Source organism: Equus asinus, chromosome 20 (assembly GCF_041296235.1).
Source record: "Equus asinus isolate D_3611 breed Donkey chromosome 20, EquAss-T2T_v2, whole genome shotgun sequence".
NCBI classification, from domain to species: domain Eukaryota; kingdom Metazoa; phylum Chordata; class Mammalia; order Perissodactyla; family Equidae; genus Equus; species Equus asinus.
The window spans coordinates 72,323,708-72,339,518 of record NC_091809.1 but is presented as its reverse complement, the minus strand read 5'-3'; the positions used below and the strand labels follow the sequence as shown (position 1 = coordinate 72,339,518).

Genomic DNA, 15,811 nt, shown 5'->3' with positions numbered 1-15,811 from the left:
GTGGAAAGAATTCTAGAAGGCTTTGAAGTAATGGTGGTAATCTCTGGGGTTTCGGTTCTGGAGATTATTATCTGTTTAAAGAAAATATGAGACAGTGACTCTTGAGGAAGAGTATCAAAGTGACTTTTGAATCTGCCATTGAGTCTTTTGCCATGTCAGCCTTTTCTGTTTTCCCATCTCATGAAAGATAAGTCAGATAGAGTGAATCATCATATTGTATAAACTACATTAAATACTTGTTCACTGTGTCCTCTGTTTTACAGATTTGCTGTCATGAACCGAAAAGTCCTTGATGTTTTTGGTACTGGTGCATCTAAACACTTTCAGGATTTCATCCCTAGGTTGGATCCAAGATATACGACTGTAGCACCAGAGTTTCCTATAGAGTTTTCTTGAAGATGACTGTTATTTATTAATGTGACTTAATGTTTCATTATTTTATGCTGAAGAGTTAATTATGTTGAACACAAAGAAGGGGGCCCGAGCTTGAACCTCAGTGTTATTTCAATGAAAGATTTGCTTTTTTTTCCCTTTGTTTTTCTTACAGTCAGAAATACAGAAGCTTTTTAGGAAGGTGTTGCTTAATAATTAAGCTCCCTCCATAGCCAGAATCTGATTCTGGATCACTGTAGTGGTTGGGATTATGATTATTGATTAATTGTGTCCACAAGCAATATTAAATAATCTATGTAGAAAGGTGTATACTTAAAATTACTTTCATAGACATTTTTAGTTCATTCCAATATAATTCTTGGTTAAAACTAAGAATATTTCTATGTTTTAGGATACAAAGGATCACGGGTACATGAATTTGGTCTGCATATTTTTAACTTTTGAATGGGTAACTATAGTAGTGAAATGTTATGGATATGAAGTAACTCTTCACAGACGATGCTGCTTTAGTAGAGCAAATTAATTGGAGAAAGGTGGCCGTTCTTACTTCAGGGATGCAAAGACGGGTCTCATGCTGTTTGGATAAATGCCGTGGCGTCCATGCTCTTCTTCCACAACTACCTTCATCTCTCTCCATGATCCACTGGGCTGTTTGACAGCCCGGTGAACCTATGTACTAATGGCAGATTAGGAGCGAATGGAAATTGGCATATCTGATGACGTTGAAATGTATGTTTTAATCTTTTACAGAAGCATTACACTTGAATATTTAAAAACAAATGAAGTTACTTTTAAACCTCTGGTAGGTTTATGATGTTTCTTTTCATTTACAAGGACTGAATTCTTCCTAGCTAAGTTTGTATGCCAGCATTGATTTAGAAGGGATCAAATCCTATGGAACAAAAGTAGTTTTGGCAAGTTTGCAAGTTCATTCCCTGTCACCTGTTTCACCTGTACGATGGATGTTTTACAATTAAAACAATATAAAAATCCAGTGGGTGTTAAAAAGTCCGTTTCATCATTAGTTGGATTCAGGTTCTCTAGCCACTTTCCAAAAAATCATTGTCACCATTTCTACTTCTGTTAGATTAAAGAGGTGACAAAATGTAGTCACTGCTGACTATGAAAGTTAGTTCAGGAGAGCTGTGATAGAAATATGATCACTCGTTAGAGTTTTTCAGGGAAAAGTTATACTTTTCTAAGTTAATAAAAGGCTTAAGTGATTATGATGTGTACAGTTAATGTAACATGTTGGGATGATGGTATATTTTTTTAATATAATTTTGTTGCTGAAAAGTTTTAGGCTATTGTAAATTAATTATGCAGTAGAATTTGTGTTGCAACAAGAATTATAACCTAGACTTTCAAAATGCTTAATCCTCCATGTTCAATTTCATTAAGCCTTGTATACGTCTGTTTCCATGTAATCCTATCCTTGGTTGTTATGGCAAATTGAAACCCAACAAGAAGATAGACTCTGGTACCATGGTAACAGAGAAAACCACTTTAATTTGGTCATAATTTTTCATTGTGATTAACTTTTTAGAATTGACTTGTCTATTAGGCAGTACTGTTAAAGAATCTTTTGGGTTTCAGACTTCAAAATTGATTAATAAATTAAGTTTTAAGTTTGTATTCACTGGAATCAAAATGATGATTGGCACAGTGTTTGCTTTTAAAAATGTAGTGTTACAGCAGTAAAGAAAGCACCGTTACCTACACCTCATTTTCTCTATTCAGAAACTATATTTGTAATAATTTTCCTGCAGATTAAGAGAAAAATATTTTAATTCATAAGTTATTGTTTTCATTGGTGTTAAAAGACTATTATATTGAAAGACAGATTCTACTGAATGTGATGAGATTGTTCAGTAAAATTTTACTGGTCAAAGGTGCATTTCTATAATTTACTCTTTTTAAATCAACTACAGGCATCTTTTATTTTATATAAAATGTAAAATGAAATTACCATCGTGAAGCAGAATACAATAATGAATGTATAGCATCAGTGAGTGGTTACCTAATTTACAGTGCTGACTAGAGAAGTCCAATTTGATTTCACTGGGACAGACCGCAAAGTGTAGTTGTTCAAGCAAACATGGGGAAACTGTGTTCCTGAAGACAATCAAAGTGATTACTTTTCTACCTCTAACTAATCAGGGATTGGTCAACAGCTGGGCGTCATAAATAAAGACAAATAGATGTCTCCATTCCAAACATGTTTTTTAGTCCATTTGTATGCTGAAGAAATCCTGTGTATGGTAAGTTTCCACCAGAACTGATTACATTAAACATTAATATGCCCCTTAGCATTTTCTATATCTTTATGTTGACTGAAAAACAGTGCATTAGGGTAGTTAGTAATATTATGGTTGTTTCATTACTATTTCCTGTATTAATAAAATCCTAGAGCCGGTATCAAACAAGTAACAGCTGAGGTTGCAAGATGACAAATTGTCTCAAATCCATGAGATTCTTACCAGTTTTTCATCATATAATTTTAGTCCATTTTATTACTCATTTCTGAAATAAAACCTTTGGTTCAGTTATTTTTTTTCATAAATTCTTTGATTCTGTAACTTTTTTCTTGATCTATAAAAATTGTTGTCACTTTTTGATACCAAGTTTATTTTTTGCCTTCTTTTTGTTGCTTAGTTATTTAATTTAGAATCTTACCTTTTTATTCTTTGCTCTCAGATTTTACAATTTAATTTTTTCTAGAACGGACATATCTTTTGTGGTGAAACCCAGATTGGTTAGTTGTCACACAGTATTTTCTTGTTGAGCTGGAATATTCATCTCCTTGTGGGTTGTGTCTAGGCTAACATTTGATTTAGTTATTAATGCTGAAAAAAGTGTTTCTGCTAGTATTTTATCACCTCCCTGAGCTTCCAAGTCCTCTGCCAATGCATGGTTAATGAAAATCAATTTTTACCCTCAAGGAGCTTTGTGCACTTGTTTATGTCACATCCTCCTCCAGGTGGTGGTCAGGAAGCCTCTCAGCAGGGCCAGAGGGGAGCAGTGACCTGGTGTTCTTGCTGCCTTTGAAGCAAAGAAGTAAGCCACCAAGGCCATAGAGTTCTTGAGTTCTCCCTGTGATTTATTTTTATTTGTATAAGTAGAAGGTAGTTTGATAGAACAATAAAATCATTCTTACATGGGTGATTTTTTGCTCCACAAAGGCAAAAGTATTCGTTTCTGAATTGTGACCTTGCTAAGATATCTGAAAAACCTTATCTCCCCTAACACCTTGACCTGTTCCTGCTTCTCTCCTCAGGGTTCATTTTCAGGTAGAGGATTTAGGTAACTGAAAATGAGTGACCAAGAAAAAAAATATAAGAAAAAGAATAAGAAATGAGTTTTTTCTGTAGGGCCGGCCTGAGACTGATGAGTGCTAAGGTTAGCCTGGTTGTGGACGCCCAGGATACTGTTCTTACAGCTGCCTCAGCCCTGTGCCTTCCTTTATATAGCCTTTTCCTGTTGGTGCGTTGGCTGTTTCTGCAATTCCTTCTTGTGGAGTTAGCTAGGAAAGGAGTGTCAGGGACTGAGGTGACCCTCTGAGATCAGGGGTGTGGCCTTGGATCCTGAGGCTCTGTGGTACTTCCCTCAAGTTGGGATATGGGGACCTCAGGGTTGAGGCTGTGTTTCTGTTTCAAGCTGTAGCCTCAGGTGACTTTGTAATAGCTTGGTAGTTATGGAAAGGGTGACTATGAAGAAATGAGACTGACTTTGGCATGCAACTTCTGGAAGCAGAGGTGGGCAGGGACTAGGCCACGATGTAGCATGTGTCCTAGGACGGCAGCAGGGCAGTGCGAAGCCCTAAGCTTACAACTGTGGTGAATCAGAATGTTTGCTGTTCTGCACTAGGAGAAACGTGAGTGACTTTTAATTGGAGGAAACACTTACTATCTGGTGAGCACTTTCTTCCTCTTTGATGTGATGTGGCGTCTCTCTCTCTCTCTCTCCTTCTTCCACTTCCTGTCCCAGCTCTCCCCTTTCTTCCCCTTCCCGGCCTTGGAATCTTTATGCCTGACCTCGTGTTGCCCCCCCCACCCCTCCTCGTCCCTGAGCCTCTTGCCGTTCTTCTGCTGGCTGGTGTTACATTTTGCTAACTGTGCTCCTTGAATGTGAGCGCTCCACCACTCTGTTTGGTGACAGCTGGTCAGGTGGAGGGCTCTGGAGGGGTCATGAAAATGGAGTAAACATTTCCAGGGACAGTGACTTCTCTTATAGCTTTACTTTTCTTAGGCAGGAAAGTATGGAGGATAATTGCGCATATGTGGAAAGAGCTGTTCCCCTGTATGTGGGGCCTCTAAATCTAGGACAGTCAGCCTCTTCTCAGCAACCCCATAACATCACCTGCCTTACTGTGGCTACAGGGACGGGGCAAGAACTTATTTTCGTTTCCTGTTGCTTTCTCCATTTTCTTTCCACTTCTCCCCCCTCCAAACGTGTCCTAAGTGAAATAATGTATGGGGTTTTATCCTTTGTCCTTGCAGACCTGAAAATCACAGTAATAACAGATACCCACACACACACCTCACCTTCTGTCTGGTCCACAGCAGAGGCATCAGGCCAGGTGTACTTTGTACTTTTTCTCCAGCCCACAAGCCGCTGCAGCTAGCCTGTTCAGTGTTTTGTTTAGTTTGGTGCTACCACCCCCCAAAGCATAACATTCTAATGTCAGAAAATCCCAGGCTGCAGATAATAGGATGCTCCTGGTCTTGGCGCACAACATACCAGCCTTAGCATCCCTCCACGGCTGGGGAGGTCCAGGCTTCCACAAACTGAGCTCACCCAGGAATATTACTTTCCTCTGTCACTTAATTTGGACCAGGCAATTTTTGAGGCCTATTTCCTCAATGTCTGTTAAACTGTCCTCAGTCATCAATCAAGCCATTAAATGAATTTTTTCCAGATTATTTTGGTCACACAAGAGACCCCTGTGGCTACAGAGAGGGATTGGTGCCAAGGGTCTGAAAAGGGTTGAAGCGTGAAGTAATCCTGTTGTTGGTCATTATGGAATGGGGTGCCAAAAGGGACGGGGGAGAAGGGACAGTAAATCTAAATTTCAGGTCTTACCCTTTCCCTCCTGTTTCTTTACCTTCCCAAGCCTGTGCTTTCCTGCCACATCTTTGCCATTTATTTCTTCAGTTTGACTTCTCCAGGGAAAAAAAAAGAAGTGCTGATTTTCCTGTTTGTTTCAGGGAAACTTGAAGGTGAGGCATAAGCCTCAGTCTGACTCTTGGACAGGTGAGAGCCTGAAGGAATGTTGTTGAGTCTCTAAGAAAAAGAAGCAGCTTCCCTTTCTCCCTGTCCCCTCAGAAGTGAGCCAGAGGGAGTCACTCAAAGGGGGAATATTTAGTGTCATGTCCCAGTGACATATGTGTCAGGTGTACACTACCAAACTTGGCATAGTGAAGAGACACAGTCTATGAAGGGAGAGGAAAGGGAATTTTCCTCAGAATTATTAAAGTAGGGGCTATGTCTGCAAGGATTATTATAAATATAAACCTACCTGGAGGCCGGTGGTCAAACTAGGTATTGACTAACGAGGTACTTTCCTTTGTCAAAGCATTCAGTGTTTGTGGCATGAATGATTGAATGGCGCTGTGATACTTAAGAAAAGACAGTAATTATTTTTTCATAAAGTTGGAAATGTGTTTATTGAGAATTTTTAAATGAATAAAGTTTTTAACTTCCACTTTTTGAAATTTAATTTGTAATATAGGTAAAATCTGCAAAAGTACAGGAAGAAATTCAGTTGTATCTAAATCTGAGTCTGCAGTTTTTGTTTTCTTTTTTAAAGATTGGCACCTGCACTAACATCTGTTGCCAATCTTTTTTTTTCTTCTCCTCCCCAAAGCCCACCGCTACATAGTTGTATATTCTAATTGTGAGTGCCTCTGGTTGTGCCATATGGGATGCCGCCTAAACATGGGCTGATGAGCGGTGCCACGTCCAAACCAGTGAAACCCTGGGCCGCTGAAGCGGAACGCATGAACTTAACCACTCGGCCACGGGGCCGGCCCTTGAGTCTGCAGTTTTTGAAAGCCTGTCATTCCCAGGAATAGCAGTAAGGTTCTCTTAAGATCTAAGAGGGCAGGATAAATAAATCTGTAAAACTAGAGATATAATTGAATCATCTGGGCATTGTTTTTTTCATTAGAACTCTCCATATAGCGGATTAAAGTTCAAAACTGAGATTGCAGTCATTATTAATCACTCACCTAGTCGCTGTTTAATCCTTCTTCCTTGCTGATAGAGCACTGATTTTATTAACACGGCAATATGCCCAGTCCGAGGGGATGGATCTAATTTTTCTAGGCCTGTCATGTCACTCCTCTGTTTCTATCCAGATACTTTTCCAAACTTTCCTCTGAAGATGGTCACATGACCCAGTTTGAGCCAATAATATGTAATGGAAAATCCGGGAAACTCTTGAGAAATTTTTTCCTTCCTGATTAAAGGAAAGCTCTTTTCAGCCCCTTCCTTTTTTTCTTGTTCAGAACACTAGTTAATGGGATCTGGATCTGTGGCAACAATCTTGCAAATATGAGGTGAAAAGTACAAAGATGAAAAACCACCATGTTAAAGATGTCAGAGCAGAAACATGAAAAGAACCTGCCTCCCAGATGTCATTTTGGAGCCCCTGAATCAATGCCAGGAACCACATACCTTTGAGCCGTTTTGAGAAAACAAACCTCGATCACTTCAGGCTCTAGTTAGGCAAGGATTCTGTTACTTTCAGCTAGAAACATTTCCAATTGACACATTCCAATCCCATGTAGATCAGGCCTCAGATTCATTTCCTATTGTATGCCTCCCCGCTTGATTAGGAGTGCTCTCTTCTCCCCTACTCTGCTTCTGCATGCATCCTGAAATACGAGGGCATCTCCTCTTTGAAGGTTCTGCTGCCCTTTTATCTCTGTCTTCCTGAAGCAGTTTGTTCATACCTCCCGTAAAGCACATTCAGTTTGATTCTGATCGGCTGTGTACTCACCTGTTGCTCCTTAGATTGTGGTATATATTTGAAGGTCAAAAAACCATAAGTTATCCCCAATCTCAGTACCTAAATCAGGCCCATCCCCAGGTATCCGCAGAGTATTGGTTCCAGGACCTCTGCAGATACCAAAATCCACTGATGCTCAAGTCCCTTGTATAAAATGGCATAGTATTTGCATATAACCTACATACATCCTCCTGTATACTTTAAATCACCTCCAGATTATTTATAACACCCAATACAATGTAAATGATATGTAAGTAGTTGTATTGGTTAGAGAGTAATGACAAAAACCGTCTGTACATGTTCCGTACAGATGCAACCATCACAGGCTTTTCAGTCTGCTGTTAGTTGAATTTGCAGGTGCGGAACCGGCTGATACTGAGGTCTGAGTGTGTGGGGGGTTTGAGTTAGGGTGGGAGGTGGTGGTCTCAGCAACTGCCTGTTGAATACATCCTAACTATGGGGAGTCCGCAGACCAAAAATCTACCCTTAGTGCTCCTTATAAAAGTCTGGAAAATATTATCCTTACAAATGATTTTGCAAATGCTCCAGGAAATTGGCTTCTGCTACCCTTCCAGCAGCTAGTGGAGCCAGTTTGGCTTCAGGTCTTAGAGAAATAATTTCTCATCTGTTTCATTTGTTTGCTTTTTCCTGACAGAGCTGGAATTCTGGATTGTTCCCCACTTAAAAAACTGCCAAATCCAAACCAGAAGTAGACAGGGCAGGACACAGCACTTTTCCTTCTCACTCATTTTCACAGGGTAAAATTCACAGGCAGTTTTCTTAGAATTACACTTTGTGTCTGGCTTTTTAGCAGCATATTATTATTTTTTTTTCCTATCACAGAGAACATCTTAGATATTTGAGAGCAAAAGGCTTAGGATCACTCTTATCAATGCAGGTAGGTCCCTAACAAATAGCTTCTTTTGATACTCATTTTTAGGGGGGAAAGAATGAAACTAAATTGTATGAAGTACCTCTGGTGTATGGTAGGTTGTTTATATCCCATTCAAACCGCACAATTTATGAGGTAGATACTGTTCTGTTTTACCAGCGAGAGAACTGGGAATCAAAGAAGCTGGTAATTTGCCACGGTGACAGTTTTGTAATTTGAGCTCAGATCTCCAACGAGTTGAAAGTTTTTTTGTTTTGTTTTCTCAGAACATAATAATACCTCCAGAGAAGTGACATCTTCACTCCCTTCCATTAAAAGTAATCAGTTTATAACATTGTAATAAAAGCCCTCCGAAAATGGTTTTGACACTTACTTTCAGCTCAGATAGGAGAATAAGAACTAGAATTACCTTCTCACTTGAAAAAACTAAAAAATTCAATAATATATATAAAATGACAGTTTTCAGACACTGGACATCAAGCAGTGCAGCACATTGATCCTTGAGAGAAGGAAAACAAATGGGTTGAGTCCTGTGATTGCCCCAGCGGATGTCTGGAGAGAGATTCTAGCTTGCAGCTCAGGAAGGGAGCAGCGCAGCAGAGCTCAGAGGTCTCCCTGAGTTAAGGAAACAGACTTGGGAGTCCAGAGAGTCCAAAGTGGGTGAAGTACTTAGGGCAGAGTACAAGAGAGAAGCGAGCTGCACAGAAAGAAAGCATGGAGATCTAAAGAGGGTCCCTCTTGAGACTTAAACTAAGTACTTAGTCTATGCATGATGGGAGGAAGCCACTGAGGCTGGAGAAAGAACCGCTTAACAGGAGCAGAGGGAGCAATCATTGAAGTTCACAGAAGGCAGTGAATAGTTTGCTAGCCAGAGTAGAAAACTTTGCAATTCAGAGGGCACTGGATAGGAGAGTCAAAAAATTACTGCTTCAGCAGGAGAGCAAAGTTAACCCTGGACTAAAGTCTCAAAAGTATCAAGCAGTTTCTAAGTTACTGTCTCCTAGAACAGAGTACAAGAATATAGGGATAATTCAAAATGTTTGGCATCCAATAAAAAATTACCGAACATGCAGAAAGCCAGAAAATACAAACCACAAGAGAAGGTGTGGTGGGAGGTGGGGAGGAAACAGACCCAGAAATGCACAAATAATAGAATTATTATTTATACAAAAGGACATTGTAACTATATGCTATATAATTAAGAAGGTAGCAGTCAAGAAGAAGAGGAAGTATTGAGCATGTTAAGTAGAGACATAGAAGTTATAAGGACCAGAAAATAACTTGTAAGAGATGAAAAAAACACTATCTGAGATTAAAAAAATACTGCGTGGGGTTTACAGTAGATTAGACAGCAAAGGAAAAGATTATAGAACTGGAAGACATAGCAGTAGAAACTGTCTCATTATTTAGAGTGAAACATGACTGGAAAAAAAGTGGACATAGCTTCAGTGAGCTTTGATTGACTTTAGGCAGCCTGTTGTACATATGATTGAAGTCATCAAAGGAAATGAGGTGGATATGAGGAGGGGAGGGGTACAGAAAAATGTTTTTGTCTTTTCATCTTCATTCGTGTCATTTGAAGACATAATGGCCCACATTTTTTTTAGTTTGATGAAATTATAAACCCTCAGATCCAAAAAAGCTCAATGAGCTCCAAGGACAAGAAACGAGAGAATCACACCAAGGCACAGCTTACTCAAATTGCTTTAAACCAGTGATAAAAAGAAACTCATAATAGCATCCAGAGTGGGGGAAAAGGACATGTTACATGCAGAGGAGCTCAGATAAAAATGACAGAAGACTTCCCATTGAAAACTGGGAGCCAGAAGACAGAGCAGCAACATCTTTAATATAGTAAACAGAACCTGTCAACCAAGAATTATATATGCAGTGAAAATACCTTTCAAACAACAAAGCCAAATAAAGACTTTTTTAAACATCCACAAGCTTAGTGAATATATCATGAGCAGACCTGCATTATTAGAAATGTTTTACAAAAGTCAAACAGATATAATACCATGTGGAAATATGGTAAATATGTGGATAAATATGAAAATCCTTTTTTTGTTGTTATTTTTAACTCTCTTTAAAAGAATTGACTACTGAAAGCGAAAATAGTAACAATTTATTGTGGCGTTTATAACACTTGTCAGAGTAAAACAAAAATTAGACAAAGTTTAGCAGGGCAAAAATGGAAGTATTCTATAACATACTATACATAAAGTGGTATAGTATTACTTGAAGGAAAACAATAAGTTAAAAGATGTAAAATATAAACCATAAGGTAATTTCTCTCCCCATCCAAAGTGTTATAGCTAATGAGCCAACCAAAAAAGATACAGTGGAGTCATTAATAAGGTATTCAGTTAATCCAAAAGAAGGAAGAAAAAGGAGGAGGGAAAGAATAAAGCTAAGACAAAAAGAAAACAACTAGCATGATAATAGATTTAAGCCTAACCATATCAATAATCACATTGATTTTAAGTGGTCTAAACACCAGTAAATAGGCAGAGATGGTCACATTGAATAATTTAAAGCAAGACACAACTATATGCTACTTACACAAAAGCCACTTTAAGTAGGAAGACATTAGGTTTAAAGTAAAAGTATAAAGAAAGGTGTATCATACTAACAATAAGGAAAGCAGATGTAGTAAACAGAGTAGATTTCAGAGCTTGAGAATATTACCAAGATTTAGGATTAAGATGGTGATTTATAATAATAAATGAGTCAATTTAATGAGGAAATTACAACCCTAAATACTCAGGTGGATAACAGAACTTCTAAGTACATGAGGAAGAGATTGATGGAACTACAAGGAGAAATAACCCATAGATATAGTTGGATATTTTAATACCTTCAATAATTGATAAAACATGTAGACAGGAAATCAGTAAGTATTTAGAAGACTTGCAAAACACTATCAACCATCTTGACTTAATTGACCTTAATAGAGCACTCCACCCAATGACAGCATACTACACATTCTTTTTATGTGCATTAGAACATTTCCAATAAAGACTATATTCTGGGCCCTAAAGCAAGTCACAATAAATAAAGGGTTCAAATCATACGAAGTGTATTCTCTGGCAAAAGAAAAAGAAAAATTAGAAATCAGTAACAGATATCTGGAAAATCCTCAAATTTTTGGAAACTAACCACGCTTCTAATGAAGTAATAAATTAGAAGTATGTTGATCTGAATGAAGATGAAAATATATTGAATTTATTAGATACAGATAAGGCAATACTTCGAGGAAAATTTATAACACTAGTTGCCTATATTAAAATAGAAGAAAGTTCTCAAATCCATGATCTCAACTTCTGTCATAAGCAACTAGAAAAAAAAAGAGCAAATTAAACCCAAAGTAGGCACAAAAAGGAAATAATAAGATCAGAAACCAATGAAATAAAAATAGGAAAGTTAAAACTAATGAAACCAAAAGCTGGTTCTTCAAGAAAAATCAATAAAATTGATAAACCTCTAGCCCAAATGGATTGGAAAAAATAAGACAGCACAGGACTATCAGGAATAAGAGAGATGACATCACTACAGATTCTTCAGAAATTAAATGTATAATCACTGACTATTAAAAACTTAGGCCAATAAATTTGAAAATGTAGATGAAATGGACAAATTTCTTGAAAGCTACAAAATTCCTGCAAGAAGAACTAGATAATCTGAACAGCATTGTAGCTATTGTCCACAGCCACAAAGGGCAAAGAATGACAGGTACCACCAAGGCTACTTGGTTGTTTAAGCAGTCAGAGTTTATTGATAAAGGGGAACAGAACAAGGAGTGGGGAAACAAACAACAAATTGGTACTTACAACATCCACACCACAATCAGCTGGGGTGGTCCCAATAGTTTGTACGGAGGACAGGAGTGCTGATTGTCTGGGTCTGAGGCAAAGCATCCTCTCCTCAGTGAGACTCCCAGTTGTTCTATGCTTGTGACTCCTTTTTATTCTAATGTTTTCTGGGTTCTGACTCAGGGTTTCAGACATTTAGATACTTTGAGTTATTTCTTCTTGTTCCCATGGATGGGATGCTTCTATCTGTTTGTTCCACCAGATGGGGTGATTCTGTAGTCCAGTGAGGTGCCTGTCGGGGTGGCCAGTCCAGACAAGGAACATGACACAGGACATTTTCTTATTAACTTGTGCCTTGGGGTCAGGGTCAAAGTGGCCATCTCCAGCTCCGAGTGCAGTCACATTCTTTCATGTAGGCCCCAGGTCCCAGTGTCCCTGGAAGGTGGGGAGGTGAGTGAACTCTGTACACTATTAAGGAAATGAAATTTTTAGTTAAAAGCCTTCCCACAAACAGAACTGTAGGGCCAGCTGAGTTCACTGGTGAAGTTCTGCCAAACATCTAAGGAAAAAATAATACCAATTCTGTACACTTTCAGAAAGTTAAAATTCTATGAAGCCAGCAATTTCCTGACATGAAAACCAGGCAGGGAAATTACAAGAAAAGAAAACTAAAACCAACCTCCCTCCTGAACAGAGACAAAAAAATTTTAAAAGAATTTTAGCAAAGTGAACTTAATAAATAAAAAGGATCACACATCATGACCAAGTAGGCTTTGTCCCAGGAATGCAAGGTTGGTTTAACAAAGGAAAAGCAATCTGTGTAATTTATCATTAAAAAAAAAACCCCACATGATCATCTCAATAGAATTAAGAAAAGCATTTGACAAAATCTAAACATCCGTTTCTCATAGCTCTGAACAAACTAGGAATAGGAAGGCATTTCCTCAAACTAAGAATAGAAAGGAATTTTCTAACAACAGATATCTACAAAAAACCCTACAGCTGACGACATGCTTAATTGTGAATGACTTAATGCTTTCCCTCTAATATCAGCAAGGAAAAAATATCTGCTCTTACCACTTCTACTCAATACAGTACTGGAGGTTCTAGCCATTACGCTAAGACACAAAAAAGAAGGAATACCATTCAAATTGGAAAACAATAAGTAGTACTGTCTTTAATGGCAAGCAACATGCTCATCTTTATAGAAAATCCTATTATATCTACAAAATAAAGCTATTAGAATTAAGTGAATTTTGCAAGATGATTTTAAAATGTATATAGAATTGCAAAAGATATAAAATGGTCAAAACTACTTTGAAAAAGAATAAAGTTAGGGGACTTAGTTATCTGATTTTTAGACTTACTATAAAGCTTCCACAAGAGATTCTAATATTGGTATAAAGATAGACAAATAGATCAATCGAACATAATTTGGAGTCCAGAAATCAACCTAGACATATTTGGTTAACTGACTTTTGGCAAAGATGCCATAGTAATTCAATGAGAAAGGATAATCTTTTCAACAAATGTACTGAAATAATTGGCTATACATATGCAAAAAGAAAAAAAAAAAGAAAAACCACACACACAAAAAGAAACCCTTTGATCCTTATTACAAAAATTAACTCATACCATATATAAAATTTTAACTTAAAATATATCATAGACCTAAATATGAAACCTAAAGCTATAAAACTTCTAGAAGAAAAAAATATTTGTGACCTTGGGTTAGACAAAGATTTTGTAGATAAGACACCAAAGTACAGTCTGCAAAAGAAAAAATTGATAAATTGGAGTTCACCAAATATAAAACTTCTGCTCTTCAAAAGACACTTTTAAGAAAATGAGAAAACAACCCACAAACTGGGAGAAAATATTTGTAAATCACATATCCAATAAAGAGCTTTATCCACCATATATAAAGAACTCTTGAACCTCAATGGAGAGACAACTTCTGACATGACACTGTGAGTGGCTCTTCTGACTTGCTCTTCAGTGAAACTGGTGAAAATTATTTTTAAAAGCTCAACCATTTAAAACCTCTGAAAATGATCCTAAGGGCAAATAGCAAATTCAGAATCATTTCTTTAAGATGGTCTATGACAATCCAATAAGCAAGGTGAATTTTGAGTAAGAAAGGTGAATCTTAGTAAAAAAGCCTATGGTATTTGAACTTAGACTGCCCCCACCCTTCTCCCTCCCACCTCAGCAAGGTGGGGACTCCAGTACACACAGGGCTCCCTCTCTCCCCGGCTCCCAGCCAGAAGGCTTTCTTCCAGGACTTTAGTGGCTCTCATCCTAACCCCCGCTGCCTGTAGCTAAGACCAAGTCCCAGGCAAGTGCAGTTGAGAGGTGGGAGCTCCCTTCTGCCCAGCCCCCATTCATGAAATGAAGGCTCTACCTTGGGTGCAGCATACTGACAATACTGGCCCTGAAATCCTCTCCCCAATTTTGTGAGGTAGTGGTCCCTTGCTATGAAAGGCAAGCCAAGAGGATCTCAGGCTACAGGCGCTCCCCACCCCCACTGAACAATCAGCTCATGAGTGGAAGTGTCATTCCAAGAAAAGCTGGCCATTGTTCCCACTCACAGCTCCAGAGTCAGGGAAAGATGGAAGGGAGCGCTACCAGCACTACTGTCATCCCAGTGTCATTGGGCACACCCAAAGCTGCACCTCCCTGAGAAGCAACACTTAACACTGGGGGGTGGAAACAGACTTCACTAAAAGAATCTATCCAGTCACTAAACAAGCAAGAAAGAACAAAAAGCCCGGGAGGTGGGGAGGGATCTATTACCCATATTTGCTACAATATATTATCTAAAACGTCCAGTTTCCAGTAAAACTTATTAGGCATGCAAAGAAACGGAAGTATGATTTTTTTGGGGGGGGGGGTGGATGGGCAACAAAAACTGTGAGTGGCCAGATGTCAGATTTAGTATGAAAATATTTTAAAGTAGCCATTATAAATATGTTCACAGTAAAGGAAAGCTTGATTAAAAGAAATAAAGGAAGGTATGTTTATATTTAATGTTACATTAAATATAAAGGATATTATAAGAATTTTTAAAAAGAACCAAATGGGAATTCTGGAATTGAAAAATACAATAACTGAAATAAAAGATTCACTGGAGAAACTCAACAATAGATTTGAATTTAGCATAAAAAAGAATTGCTGAGCTTCAGGATACATTAATAGAGATTATGCAGGAAGAAAAAAGAACAGGAAGAAAAAAAGAATGAAAAATGAACAGAGCCTCAGGGAAGATGGGGCGGGCACCTTAAAGTGAACTGATATATGCATAATGGGAGTACCAGAAGGAGAAGAGAGAGAGAGAAAATAAAATATTTGAAGAAATAATGGCTGAAAACTTCCCAAATTTATTGAAAAAGTGTAACCTATGCATCCAGGAAGCCCAATGAATTTCAAGGTGGATAAACTCAAAGAAATCCACAAATAGACATGTAGTAAAAATGCTGAAAATCAAAGACAATGAAAAAGCCTGAAAAGCAACAAGAGAAAAATGATGCATCATTTACAAGGGAACCCCAGTAAGAGTAGTAACTGACTTCTCAGCAGAAATAATGGATGCTAGAAGGCAGTGGGATAACATATTCAAAGTGCTCAAAACTCAATAATAAGTAAACAATCTGATATTTTAAGTGGGAAGAAGATTTGGAGACATGGATGGCAAATAAGGAC

General features: G+C 38.0%; 1 protein-coding gene across 2 annotated transcripts in view; it reads left to right on the top strand.

The window, feature by feature from the left end:
• Positions 1 to 2,028, top strand: part of TMEM135 (transmembrane protein 135) — a 232,399-nt gene extending 230,371 nt beyond the window's left edge. For both annotated transcript variants that reach the window (XM_014868015.3, XM_070490477.1), the window contains one exon: positions 264 to 2,028. In XM_014868015.3, the coding sequence (XP_014723501.3) occupies positions 264 to 396 (133 nt within the window). In that variant the 3' untranslated portion in view covers positions 397 to 2,028. The remainder of the gene's footprint in view (positions 1 to 263) is intronic.
• Positions 2,029 to 15,811: the final 13,783 nt, after the last annotated feature.